The 26,082-nt window shown below is 36.7% G+C and overlaps 1 protein-coding gene across 1 annotated transcript in view; it reads right to left on the bottom strand.

Moving 5' to 3' along the window:
- TTN (titin) overlaps window positions 1–26,082 on the bottom strand; it is a gene marked incomplete at its 5' end in the record, with an annotated part of 249,006 nt that overhangs the window by 214,229 nt on the left and 8,695 nt on the right. Inside the window, 34 exons of the mRNA XM_080620353.1 lie at window positions 2,273–2,398; window positions 2,500–2,784; window positions 3,390–3,621; window positions 3,824–3,989; window positions 4,074–4,215; window positions 4,300–4,560; window positions 4,995–5,255; window positions 6,375–6,635; window positions 6,730–6,993; window positions 7,472–7,732; window positions 8,260–8,520; window positions 8,620–8,883; window positions 8,983–9,255; window positions 9,405–9,671; window positions 10,024–10,305; window positions 10,394–12,084; window positions 12,580–12,748; window positions 12,852–13,016; window positions 13,142–13,365; window positions 14,086–14,330; window positions 14,881–15,111; window positions 15,239–15,441; window positions 16,094–16,236; window positions 16,975–17,187; window positions 17,305–17,365; window positions 17,932–18,190; window positions 18,685–18,750; window positions 19,019–19,300; window positions 20,374–20,499; window positions 20,615–20,905; window positions 23,242–23,379; window positions 24,147–24,284; window positions 25,222–25,341; window positions 25,800–25,952. Coding sequence (XP_080476479.1) covers window positions 2,273–2,398; window positions 2,500–2,784; window positions 3,390–3,621; window positions 3,824–3,989; window positions 4,074–4,215; window positions 4,300–4,560; window positions 4,995–5,255; window positions 6,375–6,635; window positions 6,730–6,993; window positions 7,472–7,732; window positions 8,260–8,520; window positions 8,620–8,883; window positions 8,983–9,255; window positions 9,405–9,671; window positions 10,024–10,305; window positions 10,394–12,084; window positions 12,580–12,748; window positions 12,852–13,016; window positions 13,142–13,365; window positions 14,086–14,330; window positions 14,881–15,111; window positions 15,239–15,441; window positions 16,094–16,236; window positions 16,975–17,187; window positions 17,305–17,365; window positions 17,932–18,190; window positions 18,685–18,750; window positions 19,019–19,300; window positions 20,374–20,499; window positions 20,615–20,905; window positions 23,242–23,379; window positions 24,147–24,284; window positions 25,222–25,341; window positions 25,800–25,952 — 8,524 coding nt within the window. The remainder of the gene's footprint in view (window positions 1–2,272; window positions 2,399–2,499; window positions 2,785–3,389; window positions 3,622–3,823; window positions 3,990–4,073; window positions 4,216–4,299; window positions 4,561–4,994; window positions 5,256–6,374; window positions 6,636–6,729; window positions 6,994–7,471; window positions 7,733–8,259; window positions 8,521–8,619; window positions 8,884–8,982; window positions 9,256–9,404; window positions 9,672–10,023; window positions 10,306–10,393; window positions 12,085–12,579; window positions 12,749–12,851; window positions 13,017–13,141; window positions 13,366–14,085; window positions 14,331–14,880; window positions 15,112–15,238; window positions 15,442–16,093; window positions 16,237–16,974; window positions 17,188–17,304; window positions 17,366–17,931; window positions 18,191–18,684; window positions 18,751–19,018; window positions 19,301–20,373; window positions 20,500–20,614; window positions 20,906–23,241; window positions 23,380–24,146; window positions 24,285–25,221; window positions 25,342–25,799; window positions 25,953–26,082) is intronic.

Here is a 26,082-nt window from a genome sequence, read left to right on the forward strand (position 1 = left end):
ATCTCAAGTATCTTTTTTTAAGCTTAAATGTGCCTCGTATTACTGTGGTAATGTATGATCAGCGGAAAGTGGCCTACTTGTTGTGATAAGCTTCCATTTCTCGGAAATATTTGCATGGGAAAAACTGATTCTGATGCTGCTCTGTTCCCGAGCAAAAATATTTTTTTCTTTCCCCTTTTAATGTATAAATTTTAAAATATATATCTACCACTAAAATTGGAGAAAGTCTTATTTCAACATCTATGTCAGCGACATGGACAGTGGGATTGAGTGCACCCTCAACAAGTTTGCTGACAACACTAAACTATGATCTCAAGGGGGCCTACAGGGATGCTGGAGAGGGACTCTACATTAGGGACTGTAATGACAGGACAAGGAGTAATGGGTTTAAACTAAAACAGGGGAAGTTCACTTTAGATATAAGGAAGAAGTTCTTTACCGTGAGGGTGGTGAGGCACTTGAAGAGGTTGCCCAAGGAAGTGGTAAATGCTCCATCCCTGGCAGTGTCCAAGGTCAGGTTGGACAGAGCCTTGGCCAACGTGGTCTAGTGTGAGGTATCCCTGCCCATGGCAGAGGGGTTTGAACTAGGTGATCTTCAGGTCCTTTCTAGCCCTAACCATTCTGTGATTCTGCTACAATTGCCTGATTGAAAAGGCCATAAAATCACTAGGTTGAGCTGAACAGGTTAAAGAAATTCAAAAGGGAATATTCTTCTTCTAATACAGAGTACCTTACCTCCTCTTGTTGCAACTATTGCAAGCTTTACACCTCATATTTCTCAAGGAAAATCTTGTCTTTGTACCTTTTCAAAATTCCTATATTATTGGTTACATTATTTAGCTTGTATAGATTCTTGTAGACATGGAGAAAGAAGAGGACTGAAGCAGGCTTTAACCCTCACCTCTCCACCCCCACCTGGCGCTATATTACATAATGAATCAAATGTTTTCACACATAGTGTGTTACTACTGCCATCAGAAGAAAAAAGACAGTGTTTTCAACTGGCAGATGCATACCATGTACCATTAAAATACAACTGTATTTGCAATCATCTATTACCTAATCTAAGATAAAAGGTTTTCACAACTCAAGTGAGAAGTATACAACAGGAAATTTTCAATAGGAAAAATTTCTTCACTGAAAGGGTTGTCAAGCATTGGAACAGGTTGCCCTGGGAAGTCATTGAGTCACCATCCCTGGAAGTGTTTGAAAGATGTGTAGATGTGGAACCTAGGGACATGGTTTAGTGGTGAACAGTCAATTTAGTGGCCAACAGTGTTAGGTTTATGGCTGGACTCAATGATCTTAAATGTTTTTTCCAACCTAAACCATTCTAAGAGTCTATAAAAGGGGACCTCGATAAAAGTATCCTTATACTCTGTGCTGTAACTGTAACTATCACATTCACATAAATAAAAACATGTAAAAAAAGGTTACACTAGCATGCTTTGCACAGAGGGCAAGCCAGCCTTTCCAACATACATTTTCTGAATTTTAGCACCACTTCTAAAAGAGAGCCAAATCTGTTGTGAAGTTTTTTTTGTTTTTTGTTTTTGTTTTTGTTTTTTTTTAATTTGAAATCTGATTTCCAGTAATAACAATGCAAATGATATTTATCAGTATGTGCATGTATATTACCAATTTTTTGTGGATTTTTACAAAGCTATCACTCAGGATTATTTTTAAATTTGGAGCTTTATTTATCTTTAAATAACTGTAAATCCTTTGGGATTGAAACTGGATCTTATTCTGCAGTGAATTCCATGTGAATATTTTAGTATTAGACATACTCAAGGCCATTTTTTGAAGAAAGATAGTTACACTGGGTTTTATGTTAACTTGGAGAGAATTCTTTTAATGTAGAATAATATTCACTGTAACAAAAACTTATTTAAGGCAAATCTACACTTAAAAAGACATGATACTCCATGTTTTGAAAGTGTGCATTTAACTCACTGGCACAGTTTTCGAACACCAGTTAGCATTTGAAACCCTGAGAAGTTTCCAAAGACAATTGTTTTGAAACAGACCTTCTTTTTAGAAATATTGAATGGTTTTGATAGCTTATGGCTTTCATGCTTAAAGACACCTTTGACATATGACTTGCTTAACTGATAGCTATCAGTGAGTAACATTTTGCTGTGTGCATATATCGGATAACTGTATTTCTAGGGAAAGACTGATTCCAGCATATATACTGTTGAATTTTCTCTGAGTTCAAGGTGAAAAATTCTGAGAGATGAAAAGGTGTGCAGGATTTCATTTAACCCACCTGTCCCTGTAACTCTGCACTGAAAACAAGCAGACCGTCCTTCAGATGTAACAGCATCACGTAGTGGCATTAGGACAGCAGGTGGATACACTGGCAGTTCTAGTTCAGGAGAAACAACTTCCGGGACTAGAGGATAACAAAAGGAGATAATTTATAAAGATGAAAATGATCATACACATGTTGGCAATCTCATTTCACAGACATTGTTCGGAGCATGGGAAACTCACTTTCTACTGAAAGTGAAGCTGAAGTTGTAGCAACTCCATAGTCATTTTTTGCTTCACAGGTGTACACTGCTGCATCTTCAGGAAAAGTTTCAATGAGCAATAGGGTATATTCTTGTGCATCATGAAGAAATTTGCACTTGAAACCTGAAGAAAGCTGTTGATCATCTTTGTACCAGGAAATTTTGGGCTGGGGTTTGCCTGATATCATAGCACAGAAGCGGGCAGGCTTGCCAGACTCCACAGTGGTTGGCTCTAGTTCCCGAATAATCTTGGGTGGCTCTGGAGCTGCAAATTGTGTGGGGGAAAAAAGGGATGGAAGAAAGGAGGAGAAAGAGGAATCTCAATATTTATCAAGGCTTCAAAAATATTACTATGGGATTTTATTTTTTCTTAAATCTCATTAGTCCTAATCTGGTGTGCCCATAAATATCTGCCCTTTTTATTTGATACAGGGGGAATGATCTAGCAACAGGTGCTTTAACATAGTTAACTGTGTTAGTGTAAATGTTTTCTGGCAAAATGTGTCCAAGAATTTCTGTGTTGATCCTCCTGGCAAGGCATATTTGTCCATATGAACGTATTAGTTTTATTTTGACTTAAGAATTTCCTGGTGTAAATAAATGTCATGGGGAAAAGAACTACTATAATATTTTCATCAGCTAGCAAGCTATTTCAGTAGAACAAGAAAGATCCATATACATGAGGATTTTGGTAATGTTCCAGACATTCTCTTTAGGAATTTTTTTTTTTTTGGAGGGGGAGCGGGGGGTGTTTTGGGGTTTTTTTTACTTTCAGATTTAGAATTCTAGAATCCAGAAAAGCTATACAGAATCAGAAAAACACAGGGTAAAAAAAAAAACAGGCAAAGCATTGCTTGTGGGGACACATACCATTCACATAGAGAACAACAGAACTCCTATTCCGTCCTGCAACAAAAGTATATTCTCCAGCATCAGAGTAAGTAGTTTCAAAGATGCTCATTCGATGAATTCTCCTTTCTACCACATAACTGTATCTTTCCTCATATTGGAAGTTGATCTCAATACCGTCCTTGTACCACTGTGGTTCAATGTCATCTTCATTGACTTCAAATTCAATTTCTGCTCTTTGTCTTTCAAGGACCTTTGAACAAGTAGAATAAATTAGAAACAGCATCTGTTTTTACAGATGGTCCCACATTCCAGTTTCCTAGAAGAAGGCTGTGACCTTATGATTACGGATTTTTGTGTTAGGGCTCTTGCTGGTTAGATACTGTCTCTCATCCTTTGCATTATTCTTTGAGTGATAAAGTTATGAAACATCTATGCTTCTGTATATGCCATACCTGAATGTCTTTACGGATGCTTCTGATACGAATGTCACGGCCTTCCACTATCAAATTGGCACTGGATGTGTTTCCACCTGCTACTACAGTGTATTGACCACCGTCAGACATTCTTGTGGAAGGAATGATGAGACGGTGGACATACTTCTCTCTTTGAATTTTCATCCTAAGGACATCAGAAAAATGAGCAAGTTATTTCCTGTGGAAGATACATAACAAAAGTCAATACGGTATAGAAGCAATCATTTACCTGTCACCAATCTGGAGTTCTTGTCCATCCTTCATCCACTGGACCTGGATGTCAGGTTCTGAAATTTCACATTCAAAAATAGCCCTCTTCTTCTCTACAACCTTGATGTCTTTTATATGCTTCCTAAATTCAATGTGACGAGCTAGGGCAGAAAAATAATAGAATTAGTGCCATGATACTTAAGCCAATAGAAATCAATAAACATACAGATCGAAAGGGCAAATACCTTCCACATATAAAGTGGCTGATGAAGCTGCTTTTCCAGCAACAAAGGTGTATTCTGCAGCATCACCAAAATGCACATTTCTTATGGAGAGGGAGTGTGTGAGCTTCTTTGTTCGTATCTGGCATTTATCAGTCGATTTTATTTCTACCCCATTCTTTAGCCATTTATATGAGATACCTTCATAGTTAACAGTAACTTCAAATGTTATCGTATCTTTCTCTTCAGCATTGATGTCTTTTAGCATGGAGGTAATCAGGATGGCTAAAAGAAAAGGACATGGTTTTGGAGTTTTTATTCTGCTTTGCTTTCTTTCAAATACATGTTAACAGGTTCAGAGATGTTTAAAATTCTTTAAGACAGATTCTGATTTTTTATAATATTAAAAGTAAGGTTCTACAATTAATACTGCAATTAAATTTCACAAAATTTCTGAATGACATAGGGATCCAAATTCTATCTCCTATGGTGGCTTGGCGTTTAGGTATGTTGGCCTAAACAGAAGAATCCAGGATGAGACTTTCACATTCACAGCTTCTAGATGTCTTTTGAAAGTGTAATTAAGACTGTTTTGGGTTATTTGAAAATACCTCTACAACAGTGTTGCTTTTTTTCTGAATTGCACCAAGTGTATCTATTAAAACAAACTTTATTACTGGTAACTGTACAATATCCTGGCTAATTTCATTCTTACTTACGTTTTACAGTCAGGGTTGCACTGACTCTGTCATTTCCACAGACAAAGGTGTATTCTGCAGAATCTTCACTGCTTGTGTTCATGATATTGAGCTGATGGAGTTTTCCCTGGACCACTATTTTGAACTTTTCACTCATTTCAATCTCCACACCATTTTTCAACCAGACAGCAGGCACATTGAAATGAGAAACTTCACATTCAAAGGAGGCAGTTTTGGTCTCAGGGATCTCAATATTTTTCATGGTTTTTGTGATGTGTATAGCTTAGAGGGGAAAAAAAAGACAAAAGAAAAGAAAGGTTTTTTTAAAGTCAGTATGTGTGGAAGACTACAAAAAACCAAGAGCAGGAGGCTATGAAGTGTCAGGTCAAGTTTTTCAATATGAGTTCATTTGTTCAACATCTTTGTCGGTGACATGGACAGTGGGATTGAGTGCGCCCTCGGCAAGTTTGCTGATGACACCAACTGTGTGGTTCAGTTGATACGCCGGAGAGAAGGGATGCCATCCAGAGGGACCTCGACACGCTTGTAGGTGGGCTGATGCCAGCCTCATGAAGTTTAACCATGCCAAGTGCAAGGTCCTACACCTGGGTTGGAGCAATCCCAGGCACAGCTACAAGTTGGGCAGAGAAGAGATTCAGAGCAGCCCTGCGGAGAAGGACTTGGGGGTGTTGGTCGATGAGAAAATGACCATGAGCCAGCTGCAGTGTGCGCTCACAGCCCAGAAAGCCAACTGTATCCTGGGCTGCATCAAAAGGAGTGTGACCAGCAGGTTGAAGGAGGTGATCCTGTCCCTCTACTCTGCTCTCGTGAGACCTCACTTGGAGTATTGTGCACAGTTCTGGTGTCCTCAACATAAAAAGGACATGGAACCATTGGAATAAGTCCAGAGGAGGGCCACGAGGATGATCAGGGGGCTGGAGCACCTCCTGTATGAAGAGAGGCTGAGGAAGTTGGGGCTGTTCACCCTGGAGAAGAGAAGGCTGCGTGGAGACCTCAGAGCAGCCTTCCGGTATCTGAAGGGGGCCTACAAGGATGCTGGGGAGGGACTATTCATCAGGGACTGTAGTGATAGGACAGGGGGTAACGAGTTAAAACTTAAACAGGGGAAGTTTAGATTGGATATAAGGAGGAAATTCTTTACTGAGAGGGTGGTGAGGCACTGGAATGGGTTGCTTGGGGAGGTTGTGAATGCTCCATCCTTGGCGGTGTTCAAGGCCAGGTTGCATGAGGCCTTGGGTGGCATGGTTTAGTGTGGGATGTTCCTGCCCATGGCAGGGGGGCTGGAAGTAGATGATCTTAAGGTCCTTTCCAACCCTAACTATTCTATGATTCCATGTAGTAATTTGTATAATTACTTTCTTGCAAACTTAGTATACTTACTTTCCACAAACAGTTTTGCTTTACACTCGATTTGCCCAACAAGAGCTGTGTATTCCCCAGCATCAGCGGGAGATATGTTATGCAGCATAAGCTTATGAACTTTCCTTTGAGAGATCATCTTGTATTTTTCACTTTGTTTAAGCTCAATGTTTTTGTGGAACCATCGGACAGGTACAGTATCATGGGATACACTCAGTTCAAAGGAAACAACAGCATTTTCCAAAGCAGTCACATCCTTTGGCTTTTTGATGATCTTGACAGCTTGAGGAAAAAAAAGTTAGCAAGATTCAGCAGTGTGTTCATTTTTAATTTCAAATGACACATTAAAGCAAATATTCAAACCAGATTGACTTACTTTCCACATGAAGTCTGGCATTTGCTCCTATCTTTCCAAGCTTAAAGCTATAAACAGACTCATCAGTAACAACACAGTGTTTAATTTTCAGTGTGTGAACAGTTCCTTTCACTGTAATTTCGTATTTGTCATTTGATTCAAGTTCAACACCATTTTTAATCCACAAAGCTCCTTTCACATCAGCGTGGGTCAGTTCTACACTGAAAACTGCCTCCTGTGTTTCTGTCACAGTCAAGTTCTTTAGCGTCTTCTTTATTTTAACAGCTAGAAAAAAATATATTGAGAAAACAGACCAAAATTAAAAATTATAGTAAATATAATAATAATCTAAAGAAAACTGAATACCGGTGCTTCATTTTAAAATGTAGTATGTATATATTGATTCATACAGTTTCCACCAAAGTGGTATGCTTGGAATACAAAAAGGAAGATTTACTTTTAGCATCCATCAGAAACAGGTTTTTTTACTTCACATTTGCTACACAAATAGCAAAATGTGAATTTCTACCTCCTAACCAGTACCTTGAACAAAATGTGATTTTTTTGTCAAAATACTATGCTAAATTCCAGATATGGAGACTCCAAAACACAATAAGTTTGCTACCTCAGAAAGCACATCATGGTATAAAATTATTAAAAAAAATAAGGAAATAAAATATGCTGGTATCCTAGGGCCTGATCCAAGACACAGTGCGTAATGCTGGACTGAATCTTAAATCAGTTCATTATAAAAAATACTGACCTTCAACCTTCAGTTTGGCAGTTGTCTTTGAGCTTGCTATTTCATAGCTATATTCACCCATATCATCCATTTTTGTGACAGGGATAATGAGCCTTCTCTTTACACCATCGGATTCAGCATGGTACTGATCTGTCATAGCTAACCGTCTACCCTGTTTTAGCCACTGGCCCTCTGATTCAGGATTTGCCACCTCACATTCAAAAACAGATGTCTGGGACTCAGCCACGGTCAGATCAGTGAGAGGCTTTGAAATGGCACCACCTGTTGGGAAACGGACCACATGTGTTTTTTTTGTTGCTGTTCAACTTTCCCACATGCAGAAAGTACAATCACATGTAAAGAACTCTCTGCGCTAATTTACAGCATGCCCATAGACATTCTGAGTTCTGTGAAAAATTAAGAATAGAATGTGACCTGACCATCACAAAAAGCTGTTTCTTAATTCTTTCCTAGTTATTCTCATTTATTTTTATTGTCAGTGCAAGTATACTGAACTTTCAAGACAAAAAACTTTTATTACATTAATTACATCAAAAGCATACTACAGCATTCCATACTATGGCTTTGATTTAGCAAAACATATTAGCATTTACTTAAGAGATTTGTTGAATTCAAATTATACCAATCACAAAAGATAAGGGGAAGAGCAAGCAGAAGATAGAAAAAAGATAAACTAAAGACAAGAAAAGTGTAGAAACAGCACAATAGCTACAATTAAAAAATTGTAGCATCGAGAATAGTTTGTAAATCACAGTGAAATAAAAATCATGGACTTTAACAATATTAACCTGCTACTATAAGCTTCCCAGATGTTTTCTTCTCTCCAGCATGAAATACATACTCTCCTTCATCATCTTTCATCATCTTCACCACTGTCAATCTATATATTCTGCCATGTGCTTCAATTTTATAGTTAGGACCAGGCTTTATTTCTTGGTCTTTGAAATGCCAGATTACGTCAATCCCTGAATGGGAGAGCTCCACCTCAAAGGATACATTCTGAGTTTCAGTGCAAGTGATGTCATGAAGACCTCTAATAATCTCAATTTCTATAAAAAGAATAAATTACAAATATATTTGTTATTTCCACAGTCTTGTGTTTTAAAAAATAATTTCACAAAGAACAGTGCATCTTAAAGGAAACCTACTTTCAACTGTGACATTGCAACTTGTTTCCACTTTGCCAACCATTAGCTTATAACGTCCTTCATCTGATGCATAGGTTCTGGTAAGCACAAGCCTCTGTTTAGTGCCTTTACATACAGCTTGTACACGTTCTTCAGGCTTTATCTGATGATCATTTAGGTACCATTTGGAGGAAGTCACATCAGGTGCTGAAACTTTGCATTCAAGGATAGCTTTTGTTCCTTCAACTACATGAACATCTTTTAGTGGCACCACTATTTCCACACCTGTCAAAAAAAAATTGTCATGAAAAAACTAGGCCTTTGAGAAGAAATCCTAAAGGACCAAAAATCAAATGCATCTTCAAAATCATGATAATGACTTACTGTATACTGTGATCTGTCCAGTGGTTGACAGTCCAAGACCAGGAGCACTGAAAGAGTAAGCTCCACTATCTTCCTTTGTTGCATCTTCTATAAGCAACATGTGTGACTGTTTATCCAACACAATGTGAATACGATCACTTGATTGAATTTCCTGACCATCTTTCATCCAGACACCTTCCACATTTTCTAGGGAAACTTTAACTTCAAGTTGTACGATGTCTCCCTCACAGACTTTTTGATCAGTAAGTCCTTGAAGAATAGCCATGGGACGAGCTGTGGAATGAAATGAAGTTTATCCTCATAACAGATAAGCAGAATATTGAATATTAAGGCACTATGGGATATACTAATATAGCTATAATATATGATGTAATATAGAAAATCTATAATATAGAGACAATATAAGTATTAGAAAGGCTTACGCTTCATCTTCAGTTGGCATTGAGTCTTTTTTCCATCTACAACAAAGCTGTACTCTCCTTGATCATCTTTAGTAACATCTTTAATAGTGAGAATTTGGCGACCACGGCGGGATGTGATCACATACTTATGATTAGAAGTGAGTTCAACATCGCCATGATACCATTTCCCTTCTGCATCTTCTGGGGAAACCTCACATTCAAGTTCACCTGAGAAGGATTCTGGTACTTCAATATCCTCAAGTTCTTTAATAAACTCAACCACAGCACCTACAGGCAAAAATAATTACATTCATGAATAAGCTTCATTAGATACTCCGGCTGAAAACATTTCTTTTTAAATGAGCCTAAGGAAATTTTTATATATATAATATATACCCTATATATTATATTATATATATTATATATACACACACCTTATACAGCTTATGTATTATATACATATATATATATGAGGTGTAACCATTTTGCATAACTATATCTCCAAACTTTCATACTGGATTCCAAGAACATGAAAGCAGCTTGAACATTTTTTAGTGGGTTAGACATCAGTTTAAATTGTTTTATTTCTTCCTGTTGCACTTTAATAGTACTGCATGTTACTGTGCTGTGTGCTTCTTACCTTCAACAGTAAGCTTTGCAGTAGTTTTTATGGATTCATCTTCTGTCAGTGCACAGCTGTAGTCATCAGTATCGGACGTTTCAATTGCCAGTACAGAAAGAAAATGAGCCTTTCTGTCTGAGTGCATCCTGTATTTCTCTCCAGAATGAATCTCAATTCCATCCTTAAACCATTTCACTTTGACAAAGGGTTCTGATGTCTCACATTCAAATGTTGCCATGATGTCTTTCTGTTTAGCAACAATATCTTGTAACTCCTGGGTAAAGCTGATTAACTGCTTGGCTGCAAAACAATATGCAATGAATCAACAATGTGCCGACCATATGGACTATGATAAGCAGTAGGATGAAAGTAAGAGAATTTAAATTACCTTGTACTAGCAGGAAAGCATGGCTAGAAGTTTCACCAGCTATATTGACTGCTTTCACCATGATGCTGGCAGAATCATCAGAAGTCACATCTCTGATTACTAATTCACAAACATTGTCTTCAGGCCAGTACCAATACACACGATCAGTCCTTTCAATTTGCACACCATTTTTGAACCATTGGCACTCAGGGTCTGGTTTTCCCACTACTCTCACACGGAAGTGTGCATCTGCTCCCTGGGCTACAGTCTGACTCTGAATGCGCTCAAGTATCTTGGGAGCCTCCATACTTGGGCTAAGTTCAATCTTCTCTGGTTTGAATGTTGGAATGGTGATTTTGCCTTCAGGAGGAAGTGCTTTCTTCTCTTCCTCTGGGATCTCTTTGGTCCAGTGAAGGAGTTCTTCTTTTGTCTTTCTCAACATTTCTTCATATGATTCATCTTTTTTGCGAGACTTAAGTTCCACAGCAGTGATGGCTTCATAATAGCCCTCTTCTGTCCTACGCTTGAATTTACTACGCAGCTCTTCAGATTCTTCTGAAAGCTTCTCATGAGTGATTCTTTCAGCCCTTTTCAGTTTCACCACTTCTTTGGTTGTTGCCTCTGCAGGTCTGTCTACCTTCTGTACCTCAAAGAGAAGTTTTCCAGGCTCTGGCAGTACAGGCTCATGTTTGAATTCAGGTGCACGACGAAGAACAGATCTGAAGTCTTCCCTCTGCTGGATCTCAAGTCTCACCTTATGTTCAATAAAGCCTTCTGGATTCTCTGCAGTGACTTTCACTTCTCCTGTGTCATACGATTTGCAGTCCACAATATCCAGGTAGTGGATTCCATCATAACGGAGTCTAAACCTTTTGCTCTTACGGATGAGCTGTCCATTGAGGTACCAGTTGACCTTGGGCAAAGGATAGCCAGTCACACGGCAACGGAATCGTGCTGTTTCACCTTCCAGGACTCTTGCAGGTTCAGGAACCAAAACGATATCTGGTTTTTGTTTTTCCTTTTGGTCTATTGCAACTGCAGGAAGAGCACCCTCATGGGCCATTCTTTCTAACTCTTCAATTCGCTGCAGCCCCCTTCTGCCTTCTGGCAACTGGGATTCTTCCACAAGGCTTTTCTCATCCTTGACGATCAGAGTAGCGGATGTATGGTCTGTACCATATTTGTTGGTTGCCCTGCAAGTGATAACTCCACTATCTCTGGAATAGGCTACTCCATAGTCCAAGCTACAGTACCCAAACTCATTGATCATGCGGAGTCTGTTAGCTGCTTCCAAGGGTTTGCCATCATGTAGCCACTCCACCACCATGGTAGGGTCACCAATTGGTGTAAGCCTGCACTCAAAATGTGCTGGTCCAAATTGTTTGAGCCTTAAAGATGTAAGCTTCTTCTTAAAAAATGGTTTCTGTTGCTTCTCTTTGTCGTAGAGATCTCCTTCCTCCCATTGCTCTTGACCATAACGCAAATGGAGAGGCTCTAACTCTGGTGCTGCAATCTCCTTGGCTTTGTAAGTTCCTTTTGGAATGATTAATCTCCTTTCTGGTTCAGGTTCTGCATGTTCAACTTCAACATTTACTTTGCACCGAGTAGTGTCCCGCCCAGCTTTATTGATAGCAGTAGCAGTATACCATGCAGCATCTTGCCTGGCGGTAGATTCAATTTTAAGGGCAGCTGTCCCTTTGGTTCCTTCAATCCTGAAATATTAAAACAATTGGGTTTTTTACATTTTGTGCACTTTTTTGTCATTCACTTTTGCCTTTCTCCAAAATTAGGTCAAAACTTCCAAATGCAGATCTCTGGAGGAATTAGACATGTTTATGTTTATTCATGTTTATGTTTATGAATGTAGTGCCTAAGAATCAAACAGATGAGGATAATAATACCCAGTCTTCAATTCAATGTTGGGTTTTTTTGCTTGCAGAGACAGATAAAATTTCCCTAACTCTCTGTTGTTAAAGCTTTGCAGAATACAAAATACATAACCTGGAAAAAATGGAGTGAATCCTATCAGATATTTTAGATCTCTTAGCCTTGCTGCAATGCAAAAGCTGTAACGTCAGTAGCCATTGGTCTAAGCCCTTAATGAATCCTTTCAATTGAATTGGGGTTATTCAGCATGCTGTAGGCGGCACTGTGCAGGATGGTGATTATTAACTCCTTTTGTATTTAAACAAAATAAAAATGCTTACTTTATTTTGGGGTATTTATGAGGTACAATGATGTCACTGTTCTTTAGCCATACAATGTCAGGATTAGGGTTACCAGTAGCTTTCACTGCCATCTCCAGTCTAGAGCCTTCCTTTACGCTAACATTCCTCAGCCTTTCCACAAAATGTGGTCTGACTAGGTCTTCCTTGGCTGAAAGAGGAAGGGTAAGGTATCACAAAAGGAAATGGCACAACCACAGTTTTTAATAAGAAACACTCCTTTGCCTCCTAAAAATAGTGTGCACAATAGGTACCTTCCACAGTCAGTGTCATTGAGACTGAGGCTTTGCCTGCCCTGTTCTGAGCAATTACAGCCCATTCTCCGGAGTCCTCCGGCATAGCAGGAACAATGATCAATGACTGGGTGCCATCTTCTTTGATCACTATTTTATGGGTGTAGTCATTAATCACCTGTTGACCTGCAGATACATATTAAAAAAAAAGAAAAAAAGGTGTCACTCAAAACAGTGTCTCAACAAGATGTAAAAGGCATAGAAGATTGGTTTTTTAAAATTATTTGTTGATGAAAATGAGGCTGATGTACCATTATGGAACCAGTATGTCTCTGGCATAGGTCTGCCAACAACTTTTAAGTCAAATCTTGCTGTCTGCCCCTGTGAACATTTAAATGACGTAGGTTTCAGCACAAAAACTGGCTTGTATAGTCTCTCTAGTTGTCCTTCATCAGTTTCTTCTAATCTGCGGGCAGGAGAACGAGAAGGAGAACTGCGAGCAGGAGACCGGCTTGGAGATCGTGGAGAAATAGACCTGGAAGTAAAAGATAAGACAGATGTATTACCAACTCATACAGCAGTGGGTTGACATGCTGAAAAGAGTTAAACTTTTTCCTTTAGCAAAATTCCTTCTAAAAAATTTATAACCAATTTATCTATATGAGAAATTGTGACAAAATTCGTTTTTATTCATAGTCAGTTTTCTTTATGTTTTTGCAAGGAGTTTGTACAGCTGAATAGCATATACCACAGCCAGGGAAGTTTTAGGGTTTTGGATATTGTACAGATACGGATGTAATCCTGTGTGTATTTGTGCATGTGTGTGTATGTATATGGAAACAGAACACACTTCGTGGCAATGCTGGATTTTTTCTGACATAGAAACACAGCTATTTCAAGGGTGGGAAATAAGGGCTGCACACAGGACTAAAACTCCAATTGCAGAAGAATTTTTTTCCCAAAACATTAGTACTTTAAGAAATAAATATGGTTATGAGGTTGGAAATCTGATACTGTGACTGGATAGGCATGTGAATGATGGTACTCTGGAAACTGCATTGCTCATTAAGAAGGAAAATCAGACAAAGAGTTGTCACAAAAATCAATATAAGCCATGAAAACAATGTTTACATCTCCTATGGAGGCACACAAACTCCAATAACTTAAGCTGTTTAGCTGCTGTGTAATGAGTTTTTGGACTGCCTCTCACAGCACACTAAAGTCTCATGAAATTTATATATTATTGTGTACATACCTATATCTTCTCATAACTTCTGGTCCTGGCATATAACCTGGAGTTGCTGTGGGTGCAACTGGCTCAACATAGAGTTTTGCTGAGCAAATAGCATTTCCTTTCATGTTACTGGCAAAAACAGTATAAATTCCTTCATCTTCAGGTAGAACAACAGGCAAACGGAGACTGGCACTGCCGTCTTGCAAAACTTCCATGTGGTAGCGCTCTCCATGCTTTATGCGCTTACCATCTTTATACCATGCAATCTGCAAGGAAAGAAACAATGGAATGTTATGTGAGCTTTCCTAAAGACAAAGATCCACTAATGATCCATGCATTATTTTTCAGCTGATGCATCATCACAGCCTGTGTGCATGTGTTAACATTAACATTTTTACTTGAAAAAAAGACTAAAATAATGTGTTTCCACAGTAGCCCAAAACATGAAAATTGGAGCTAGAAATACATATAAAGCCCATTTTGATGAAGAGCAAAGTGACCTAGACTGAACTTGCTACTGTGTTCTCCTCTTGTGTGGGCTAACTAGGAGATACTCAGAAGCAAGACCAATTTAGCTGGTAAATCTTTAGGTTAGAGGTTTCTACCTCTAAACTGGCTAATCAACCTAACACTATTTTATTCAGGGACAAAAGGAAAATTCAGTTTAATATCAAAGCAAAATATTGGATTTCCTTTGAGATTTTCTTTTTTCCATGCATAATGTAGAATGTCTGACAATGAGATGTTAAGGGATTTTTCAAGTAGAGCACCAGATATTTTTTAAAAATAGATTAATGTTATACAGGTTTGGGATACCTTTGGCAATGGATATCCAGTTGTCTTGCAATGAAAAGTAACTCCTGTTCCTTCAAAAGTTCTGTAATTCTTTAATCTTAAATCAAATCCTGCTTCTGTAGCTTCAGATTCAGAAATATCAACCATCATCTCCTCTCCGTCTTCTTCAAGAAGTTCATCTAAGGTGGTCTTAATAATTCTGAGTTCAATTTCCTTGATAAGTCTTTCTTCAAAAGAAGAAATATGGAATTCCTACAGATAAAACAAAAAAACATGAGTTCCATGTGTCAGACCTTGTAAAGAAGTGATTTGTACTTTACCAGTAATTTGTACTGGTAAAGTATCAGTATACAAAATCGATATGGAGTGGTAGACATACCTCATCTACAAAAGTTCTGACCATCACTGTATCTTTCGCCATTTTCTTCCTAATTAGGGCTTGTTCTTTTTCATATTCTTTTTCGAAGTCACCATATGAAATAGCTGGGGCTGCCTCAGCCACTTTAGGTTCCTGAACATACGCAGTCACTTGAGTTTGATACATTGCTTCTTGTTGGGATTTTATGTAGGCTTCATAATCAGCTAAGAATTAAGAACACATTACTTTTGATAAATTCTTGTGATTTTCATTGGATTGAATAGAGAAAACAAGTACATATTTATTTTACTGGTTTTGTTGATTCAAGCAGATTTTCTGTCTGTTTAGCCAATAAAGAACAAACAGCAATAAAATCCAAAGCTCGGATGAGCTTTATAAACAGGTAGAAGTTTTACTGTGCTATTTAGGTATTCTAGTTCTGGAAGTGAAAGCACCTGTAGAGACTATTTTACAATTTCTTCACCATGGCTCTGTCTCCTACAAACTTTCATGCATTTTTACAAAGACAAATTAAAAAAAAAAAAAAAGCTTTTTTCCCTGTAATACAGCAACCTATTATTTGACTAACTTCCTTTCCCTACATCACTCTCTGAATGTCTTATGTTATGCAGACTGTTATGGATGCCAAAGGAAGAAGGTTCCTATAGGTCCACATTCTAGCAAAGAATAAAGTCTTTCAAGAGCCTGAGGTCAAATACTCTGTCTTGCAGAAACAGAACCACCCGATCTCCCTTTACTTTTCTTGAGTTGACTAAACTAGGATGCATTGAATTTGCAAAACAATTAAAAATATTTTTCCCAATTTAGAGTTAAATTTAAGAAATATTTCTCTCTTTCATTGAAAGTGCAATGTACCTTCTTCTAGTAAGGAGACCGTTGCAGAAGCTTCGCCATGTTTATTACGAACAACAATAGTGTATTCTCCGGCATCATCGGCAAAAGTCATGGAAATTTCAAGTTTGCATTCCCCGGTTTCTCTTTTGTAACTCACTTTGTATCTGTAGAAAACACAAAAGTACAAGTTCTCTATAATTCTGATTAACATACTTTTTAGTGATTTTGCTTTTAATCATAAAATTTATTGGAATCTCTCCTAACTTATGCAAGACAAAGACTGAAACTTCAGCAGGCAGTTCTCACTCGATGAACCTGCAGAACAGTGCAGGGAAAGTAACCACGCAGAAACTAGGCTACAAGTCTACTTTCTATCTGTTGTCACTAAAATAAATGGCATGCAAACAGCAATACAAACAGAAATATCAGAGTCAATTATGAGACACAGTAAAATGGTATATGCTATGTGCACATAATTTGTCCTAATATGGGTCATGATTTATTTCAAGAATGCTACAAATGTGGGGTTTTTTTTTCTCTGCTAGAAAGTGTTGCTTTCAATAGACAGCATTTCAATAGTCAGAATACAAACATTGCATAGAATTGTAGAATCATAGAGAGAATAAAAAAAAAGTGTAAAACTTCTTCCTGGTATGTTTTTAAGCATATGAAGTATTTCCCATTTTATGGTCTTTTGAATGTTTGTATTTTGAAACTTAGCCTTCTAAAGTCTCATATTAAGACATGATCCTATGATTTTGTCATTTTAGAAATAAAATTTCACAGAAATCAGTGATGTTGTTCAGCTTAGCATCAGTAAGGGAATGAAAATTATGGTAATGTAAATTAAATATTCCTAAAAATTATGTTTAGATAGACTTTGTGCATTGTATTCAAAGTACCTGTAGCCAGTTGTTAGAGGAACTCCACCTTTTTTCCAGTAGACATGTGGCTTTGGGTTGCCCCCTACTTGGCATTCAAAAATAATGCTCCCACCTTCAATTAATTTATGTACCATGGGTTTTCTTATGAAGAAAGGAGGTATGGGTTCTCCAGATACTTCCTCTGCTGCAGCAGAGACATCTTCCATTACAATGTCCTTTGTCTCCATGTAGCTGAAATAAGATTCCAATGCAGGTAAGTAAGTGAGCTGATGTCTGAATCTCTCTTACACAGAATTCAAGAAACTAAAGACCACAGTAGCAGTAGTCTGTTTAGGAAAGTAACTTTACCGTTTCTCTTCTCTAACAGCCTTCTCAGAAATGGTTTCTCGAGTCTCAATTTCCTCTGAAACTGCAATACAAACACCATATAGTGGAATTTAAAATACTTTAATAGTGCTTAAGCAATTACTCTAGTTGTCTCAAAGAAAGAGAAGGTTAAGTAGTTAGTTGGCTCAGAGAGCCAGGTACTTCCACTGAGGAAGCAACTTAAGAGTCTTCATCAGTATAGAGTTGGCCTTTTCCTCATGTTCTTACAGCTCTGTTACTTAACAGACCTGGAATACAATTCAAGGCATACATTTTACCTGGGAGCTGACAAAATGCCTAAGTTACATTACTAATAATATTCAGTCAACAAAATTATAATCTTCCTACATTGACAAGAGGAAATGGCCTGAAGTTCAGATTGGATATTAGGAAAAAAACATTTAATCTTATTTAATTATTTATTTTAATTAATAAATAAATAATTAAATTTATTTAATTATTAATTAGGAGGTATTTAAACAGGCAGATGTGGTGTCCGTGGACATTGTTTAGTGATGCACTTGGCAGTGTTAGGTTGGCAGTTGTACTTGATGATCTTGAAGGTCTTTTCCAACCTAAATGATTCTATCATTCTATAAATATATATACCTTTCACATATAAGTGGCAAGATGTGCTGACACTCCCAGCCTTATTTGTAGCAGTGCAGGTAAATCTTCCACTGTCTTCTGCAAAAGCTTCACGAATCACAAGGCGAGCAAGCCCTGCTTTAAAAGTTATCTGGAAGTCCATTGAACTCTCAATCTTGTAGTCTTCCCTGTACCATGTTATAGTAGGCTGAGGATGACCAGAGATATGGCACTCCAGAGTGACAGACTCTCCTTCAGTCACAGTCTTATTTTTGAGGCCCTATATGACAAAAAATAGGTATCACAGTCAGTATATATTTTCAGTACTAAACAGCCATTGAATTAACTAAAAACTATTTGAAAGGAAAAATTAATGTCTACTTCAAAACAGTGTTCTGTTCAGCAGTGTATCTTGGAAAAAAGAGGCATTTTCCAAAGGGAAGTATTTGAAACTGAATTTGGGAACTCTGAACACTACTTTTATTAACAAGAAAATTTAAAGTTAGGTTGATGTTTATGCAGATCATGGTGAGAAATTGTTTCACTGCTGCAAACATCAACCTACTATGTGACAATTGTGAAGAATCATCCCCATAACAGACATTCAGAATAGTTTGTGTCAGAGACAAATTGTGTGGCTGAATAAGTCTAATACAGAGTTTAAAAGATTAAATAAAGACAATTTTCATGTTCAGGTCTTCAAAGATAAAATTCAAAATGCAAAATTGGTGAAAACATAATGAAACTCCCCTAATCTGCATATAAATTACTTACTGAGACAAAGGTGGGTGGAGTAGCAGGGATTTCTGCAGGCATAGGAACTCTGGCAGTTTCTGTCACCTAGGTTGTTTAAAACACAGTTAATAAACACTTAACAAAGCCAAGGACATAAACAGCAGAATTTAGGTAAGAAATTAAAGAAAACTCTTTGCTTGTCATAGGTAAATATTAGGCCCTTAGAAGAATTTGTGTAAAACAAAGAGAGAAAAGTCAGCAGAATGCTGTAAAAGAGGAAAATTGCAGTGAGAAAACAGCAAACAAGTGAGGCTATGCTATGTTTTTAAGATGTAAGTCAGCCAAAGTGACGGAAATTTGCCTAATAACATACCTTTGCTTCACCTTCTTTCCGTAACATCAAGTGTTCTTCCCGCACTGCTTCACCTTTAATGCTTATACCTATCTCCTTTTTAGTCTCAACATCATAGTGACTTTTATAGGCCTCAGCAGCCTCTCCAAAAGGAAACTGTGGAGGAGCAACTGGCTCTGCTTTTATCCTGACTTCATGAGGCTTTAGCTGAGGTGGCTTCACGGGCTTGGTGATCTTTTGCACAGCAGAAGTAGCTGATAACTCTTTTTGCAGAGTAGCCATGGCAGATCCAGCTATTGAAACCTAAGGAACAGGAGAGAAAGAGTTACAGCTTTGTTGTTTTCTTGTTTTCAAAGGAAACATTAAAGTACGCAATTCTTAAGCAGATTGCATATGTATCAGTTGCTTCCTTAGTCACTTATTTGTTGATACTGCAAAAGCTACATATACAAAAATGAATTCTAGTTTTAGATTGTAGTAGAATACCAGAGATATAATATCCTTGTATTATTTTTGATGTGTCTAACATTTTACTTCAGAATTTGATATTTAAATTGTCAAGAAGCTCTTAAATGCAACATGAGAAATGTCCTCTAAATTTATTCACTTGAGGCCTTAGCTTTCCATTTAATCAGTCTGATACTGCAATAAACAACAGTACTAATTATGTAACTGTCAATGATTAAAGAAAGAGATTTCAAAATGTTATTTTAGATGTAATAACTTTGGAAAACATACATAAATCTTTCAAGAAAAAAAAGCTTAGGTAATTTTTATAGTGTTTAATTTTATTTGAGGGGAGAAAAACATTTCACTTTTAAAGGTCCACGTGAAGAGAGAAAGTGTGCTTGAATGAGAAAATTAATTGAATACGAACTTTTAATTAAATGTGAAGGAGCTGAATAGAAGAATAGGAAAAAACCCACATTAAAATGGATAGTGTAATATTATACAGTCTGGATTTTTTCTACTGTAAAAATTAGCTTATTATGTAGTAAACCACAAGGAAGAAAGAAGCAATATTTATAATGTGCTAGTGAACTGATGCACATAAAATTGAAAAGGGATACTTCTGCTCTTTAAAAAACATAAGGTGCATGATACATTTATGATTTCACTGTATGACATGAAGTATTGAAGCTGCATTCTTATACAGATGATAAGCTTTGTTAAATACTAATAATTACAAATCAAACGTTAGCAGTTCATGTATCTGTTTACAGCACTGCTGTAACCGAAAACAGTTGCAGAGAGCAGACAACTCTTCTTGGTAAAGCACCATACTGGAGCGGGAGGAAAAGCCTTTGGAAAGGGTGACCCACTTGTTACTATAAACGAGCATATTATTCTTCTTGGATACAGTTTTCACTTCCTACCTCATATGTATGATCTGGTTTAGGAACAGCAATTTTGGAGACTGAGAAGTGAGGACTTGCTGTACGAGGTCGTGGGTGTTCAACATGAATTGTTTTCTCCGTCTTAGCTTCTGTTGCTCTTTTTATCTACACAAAACAATGAAAAAAGTTTTTTGAGAATGTGATGCTGTTCTCCAAACTGAGACAGATTTCACTGGGACACCGCTTTTAAAAAAGAATGCAATGTAAACTAATGTCTGACCTCTGCTGATATCTGAACTTCCTTCTTTTCAACAGCGGAGATGTGTTTCTCAGGAGGAACATAGACAGTTTTAACTTCTTTAGTGACAACATGACGTTCTGCTGGGGCCTCAGCAACCCGGTCTGTCACAGCAGCAACCCGGTCTGTTACTTGCTCTTTATAGCCATATTCCAAAGTTTTCTGCTTCATGTAAGCTTCATCTGCTTGTTGTTCCCAGGGTGATCGAACACGTGCCTGATCAACTGCGGCAACAACTGTAGCTACAGCTTCAGCCCTTTTTCCAGCTTCAGTCTATGGATAACATTGGCAAAATTTATACAAATATTCATCATTATATTAAAGGCTTACATATATGGCAAATACTTATAATGCTCAGTAAAGTATGTTACAAAAAAAAGAAAGCGTGCCTACATATGCAAAAGTAATAATGTAAACATCAAAAGTGTTCACCCATCAATATACTTCAGAGTCAGTAGACTCAGATACAGACATAGTCTTTTCTAAGCTCTATCTATGCATATTCAGAAGATAGCTATGCTTGTGTGCTTTATACATATCAATATTTGTATGCAAGCTCTCTTTTAATACTTCATAGTCACATTTACGGCTACTTTTGGCAGGTATGTAAATGTACACAGTTTTAAAGTCAGTATGCTGTTCAGCTCCATAAAACTGTTAGATGCTACTAAAAATGTAGAGAATGTGTCTAGCACCTGATATGAATGTATTTACTATGGAATATACCCATAAAAACTTTACCCGAGGCATATTGGTTGGTTCAGGGCTCATTATCAAATGATTTTACAAAAGAAGGAAAACTGGGTTCTCTGAGGAATTGGAAATAACACATTTGCACCCGGAATTTTCTTTTTTTCTTATAACTGATAACTACTGTCAAATTCTGTGTTATCAGGGTCTAAATTTTTGCCCAGTCAGACAACAATAGGTAATAGGACAGTCACTACTGCTGTTTATTATTACTGTCATAACTGATCTGGATGTAGTAACAAAGCATATCCCATTTATGCCTTGTAGATGGGATACCCTCCTAATAGATAACTTCATGCTGATTTTAAAGTCATTATTACCTTGAACTAAAATAACAAGTGAGGCTAAAATGTGATCATTTGCAGAGATTTTTTTTTTTTATTAGTGCTTAGGTAACAAGGATGTCTTATTCAGTATTATTGCCTATTTCAAAATCATTGTTTGTACCAATTTGAATTTTGCCCTAAATTTACATCATTTAACAAGTAACTGCAGTCTCTCAGCAGTCTGATTCCTCTGAGCCATATATATTGTGCTCTTTTAATCATATGCTATAAAATTGTTTTATGAATGTACCATAGAGTTCCTAGCAAAGTAGATAAATAGAATTACATAAAAGCTGTTAGCTTTTATAGCCAGTAATTATGCTATTCTTCAACATATGAGAGTTCCTGGCTATGTTAAAATCAGAAAGCTTTTCTCCTGTGGGAGCCCTACAGGAAGAAAGCCATGTCCGCTAGTGTCTGATTGCGAGAAGTAATAAATGGTACAGACTTGAATGGATGTTAAAGTTTGTATTATATAAAGAACATTGCAATTCAAACTTGAACAGAGAGCAGTTGTTTCATCTGACAACCATAACATTGCAAGGAATCATCATGTAGAAGAAAAAATTGCATTCAGAAATTTGAACAAGTAAACATTACTTGATTGTCATTCTTAGGGAGTAGACTTTCAGAGAGAAACCTGACTGTAGTCTTAGAAGTGGCATTTCATAATATTCCTTTATATCTAGTGAGACAAAAACTTCTTTATCACCAGAAACTTAATCACACTGCCTCTGTTACTTGACAATCATTCAACTTGATGGGTATGTTATCAGGAATATTTGAAGGCATTCTACTGTACCCAAGTAGCTCTTAAAAGGTAAGGTTTGCAGATAAAACAAATTGTAAGAGTTCATTTCGTTTGCAGATAAAACAAATTGTAACAGTTCATTTCACATCTGCAACAGCTATAGTCACCTGATCATAAGCTAGATGAATTTGTTCATGCTTGGCTGTAATTTCTTCTCTAGCTCTGGACGCTGTGACTGGTGCTTTGGTTTTATCAGTGGCAATTATTTTCGGAGCTACAGTAGTTTTCTTAGCTTCCTTTTTAATCTAATTATTGCAGCAAAAATAGAAGTTTCAGTTACATATGATCTTGAAAGATATTTGAACAATGGGAAAGCATTTTGGAAGAGGAACAACTAAAAATAGGGGTTAGATCCTTGTGCACTGCACACAGCTCTGTATTATATGTATACTGATAAGTATTGTCACCCCCTCACACCTACTTAAGTAAAAGTAATGATTAAAAAAGAAAAAAAAAGTTAAAATGCATTTCAAGAATCAGTTATTCCATTCCAAAGGTCAATCAGAAGGGAATTATGGGTATCCTATTAATGAAAACAGTTAGGAGAACAAGATAGACATGGAATAATAAAGTTTAATTGACAGTAGTTCTGGAAGTTTGTAAGTGGAATAAATCATAGAAAAAATGAGCTGGAAATGTATAGTTAGTATTTTTTGAGTGACACAAGGTTTTTAAAGAAGAGAGGATAAAATACCAAATATAGTTATAATATTGCTATTCACCTTTTCATGGGTTATGCTCACTTGTTCTTGTTTGGTAGCAATTCCTTCTTTACTTTTCGATATTGTGACTGGTGGTTTAGGTTTATCAGTGGTAATTACTACCTTAGGTACAGAAGGTTTCATATCTTCCTTTCTTATCTAGTTTTTATGGTAAAGAAAATAATAGTAATCAATTATGTCTGTTGTCAAAATTACACAGCTTTCCTGGAAAGTGGGATAAGGTTTCAGAATGTGTATTAAGAAGAGAAAAAAACACTTGAGAAATGCAATAATCCCTTTGTGCAGACCAAGCTATAGCATATTTTATATGCTAGCTGAACAAAGTAATTTAACATATGGCATTAATCTGTGTGTTAATTGTATTGTATCATTGTTGTTTTGTAGAAACTGTTTTCTGCTTACAGAAAAATTAGTATTACTGACTTAATATTTGCTCCCATCAGTAGATGGAACTATTTCATCAGTTACTCCAACAAAGACTTCACAATATAGTCTAGCAGATGCATTCAGTCCTCACACAAATATGAACTTCGTTAAATTCCACGCATAAATATTATATCATGAGAGATAACCTCTACAATTTATCTCTAGAAATCTACCTTCAGACAAAAAACAAAGGTTATTAAGCATAAGATGAAGTTCTCTGTACCCTGGCAATAAAAGCCATAACGTTCAAAGAATCTGTAGGATTGGCAGCTGCACTCTGTAGACAGAGCTGCCCTGAAGTCAGTAGACCTGGACCTGAGACACTGGGCTGGACTACCTTGCTTTATAAACTTTTCATTTTATAATCTGCTCTTCATATATAAGCAGAGCAAAGATATGTAGCACATTTGATGAAGAATGAGGTTTTATGAACTTTTTAGTGTATAACAATGAGTTGAACATCTGTAATATTAATTTACCTTTTCATGAGCAATTTGCACTTGCTCATGTCTGGTAGATATTTCTTCTCTAGCTCTTGATATTCTTTCTTGTTCTTTGGCTTTGTCTGTGGCAATAACTACTGTGGGTACTGGAGTTTTCTCTGGTTGTTTTCTTACCTAGATGTTTACAAATAAAGAAGTTTAAATGATATATTGTTTAAAAGTATAAGGTACATGATTTTTGATATATTTGAAAAAGAGGATAAAACTGAAACAGAAATAAAATGTCAAATTCTGGATTTCAAAATCATCTAGTCTGGAAACAACAACATAAACAGACTTTTTATAAAACATATATACATTAAGCATAAAAACAATACAACATTCCACAAATAATTGCTTTGCTACTGAAAGCAGTAATAAAAAAAAGATCTGATCAGAGAAAAACTGTCCTGCATCATAAACAGTTTGAGATAGGATGTTAAAAACAAGTATTAGGTAATTTTCACTTTGCCAAGTTCAGCTATAATCTGCACATAAATATCTAATTTTTTTCCAAGGTGGATTTCTATTTCTCAGTACATTAAACATAGGTTACACTTCATTCCTCATGCATTTCTGCTAGAATGCAGATGTAATATTTCTCTATAAAAGCTAATCTTCCATTACATCACATTTGTCTGATAAAACACATGTGAATATAATCTGGACCAGTATTTTCAAAATTGATTTCAATGCAGAATGAGTTTTTTCTTCTTTTTCTGACCCACTGTGCTGCCAACAAACAAAGCAGGCTACGAATAGCAAGCTTAGAAACGAAATCAGAGAAAAAAACTCCACCATACAATATATATAAAAAAGATTTTTTTTATTAGGTTAATGCTTTTCAAGTTTATCTATCACATCCTTCAGTATTAATGGAAGTGAAATGAAAAAGGAATCATCATCAAGGAGAGATAGGAGAATGATAGCAATGTAAACTAGTAACAGTGAACATCTATGAGAAGCTAAAAATAGTATTTAGGTATGTCATTTTTCTTGTTCATAGGCTTGTCCTTTGGGGAGACAAATTTTTGAACAGAATATGACAATCATAGGCAACATCTGTATTCACCTTTTCATGAGAGATGTGTCTTTGCTCTTCTGAAGTAACAATTTCTTCTCTAGTTCTCGATATTACTGTTTGCTTTGTGGCTTTATCAGTGGTAACTACTACTGTTGCCTCCTTTCTCATCTGATTTTTATAGCAACAAACAAACAAACAAACAAAAGCCTTAAAATTCATTTTAACAACTTGATCATCCAAAGAAGGTGAAGGTAAAGTAAGAGAAAAGTGTAAGTGAAGGAAAAACACTAAGGGAGAATTATTTTATACCTAGTGGGTAAACAAGATATTAGAGGAAAATCTCCATCAGTGTAAGAATAATGTTAGAGAATGAATGACAAGGGAAAACACAGGATCACTTTCATAGAAAGCATTCTTAAACTTAAAAACAGTTTAAGAATAACTAGTTCAATCCTGCTATGATGAAAAGCAATGGGAAAAGTGATCCATGAGCATTATTTTACAGTCATGCTTTTGTGGTGCACTGGGAAATGTCGTGTTAATTCCTCACAGTGAATCATGCCTTGTTTGCATGTTGGATGAAGGGATAAAGGGGGAACCATAGAATGCCTGTGCTCTATTTCTACCTGCTCCTGAACAGGCTGAACGTGGACTGCTGTCATTGCTGTCCTTTTAGTAGTTTGCTCTACAACACTTGGAGCTGGTTCTCTCACCATGGCTTGGTCCACAGCAGCAACAACCGTAGCAACAGCTGCTGTTTTTTCACTGTCCTTTCTCACCTATATTAGTCACATCAAAAGACATTTTTTCATGTTTTGCATTCAGAAGAAGCACAAAAATCAAGTACAAGACAGAATGTTGCAAAGAAGCATTTAAATACTTGCAGCAGAACACTCAACAGCAGGTACA

This window comes from Psittacula echo (assembly GCF_963264785.1).
Source record: "Psittacula echo genome assembly, chromosome: 6".
NCBI classification, from domain to species: domain Eukaryota; kingdom Metazoa; phylum Chordata; class Aves; order Psittaciformes; family Psittacidae; genus Psittacula; species Psittacula echo.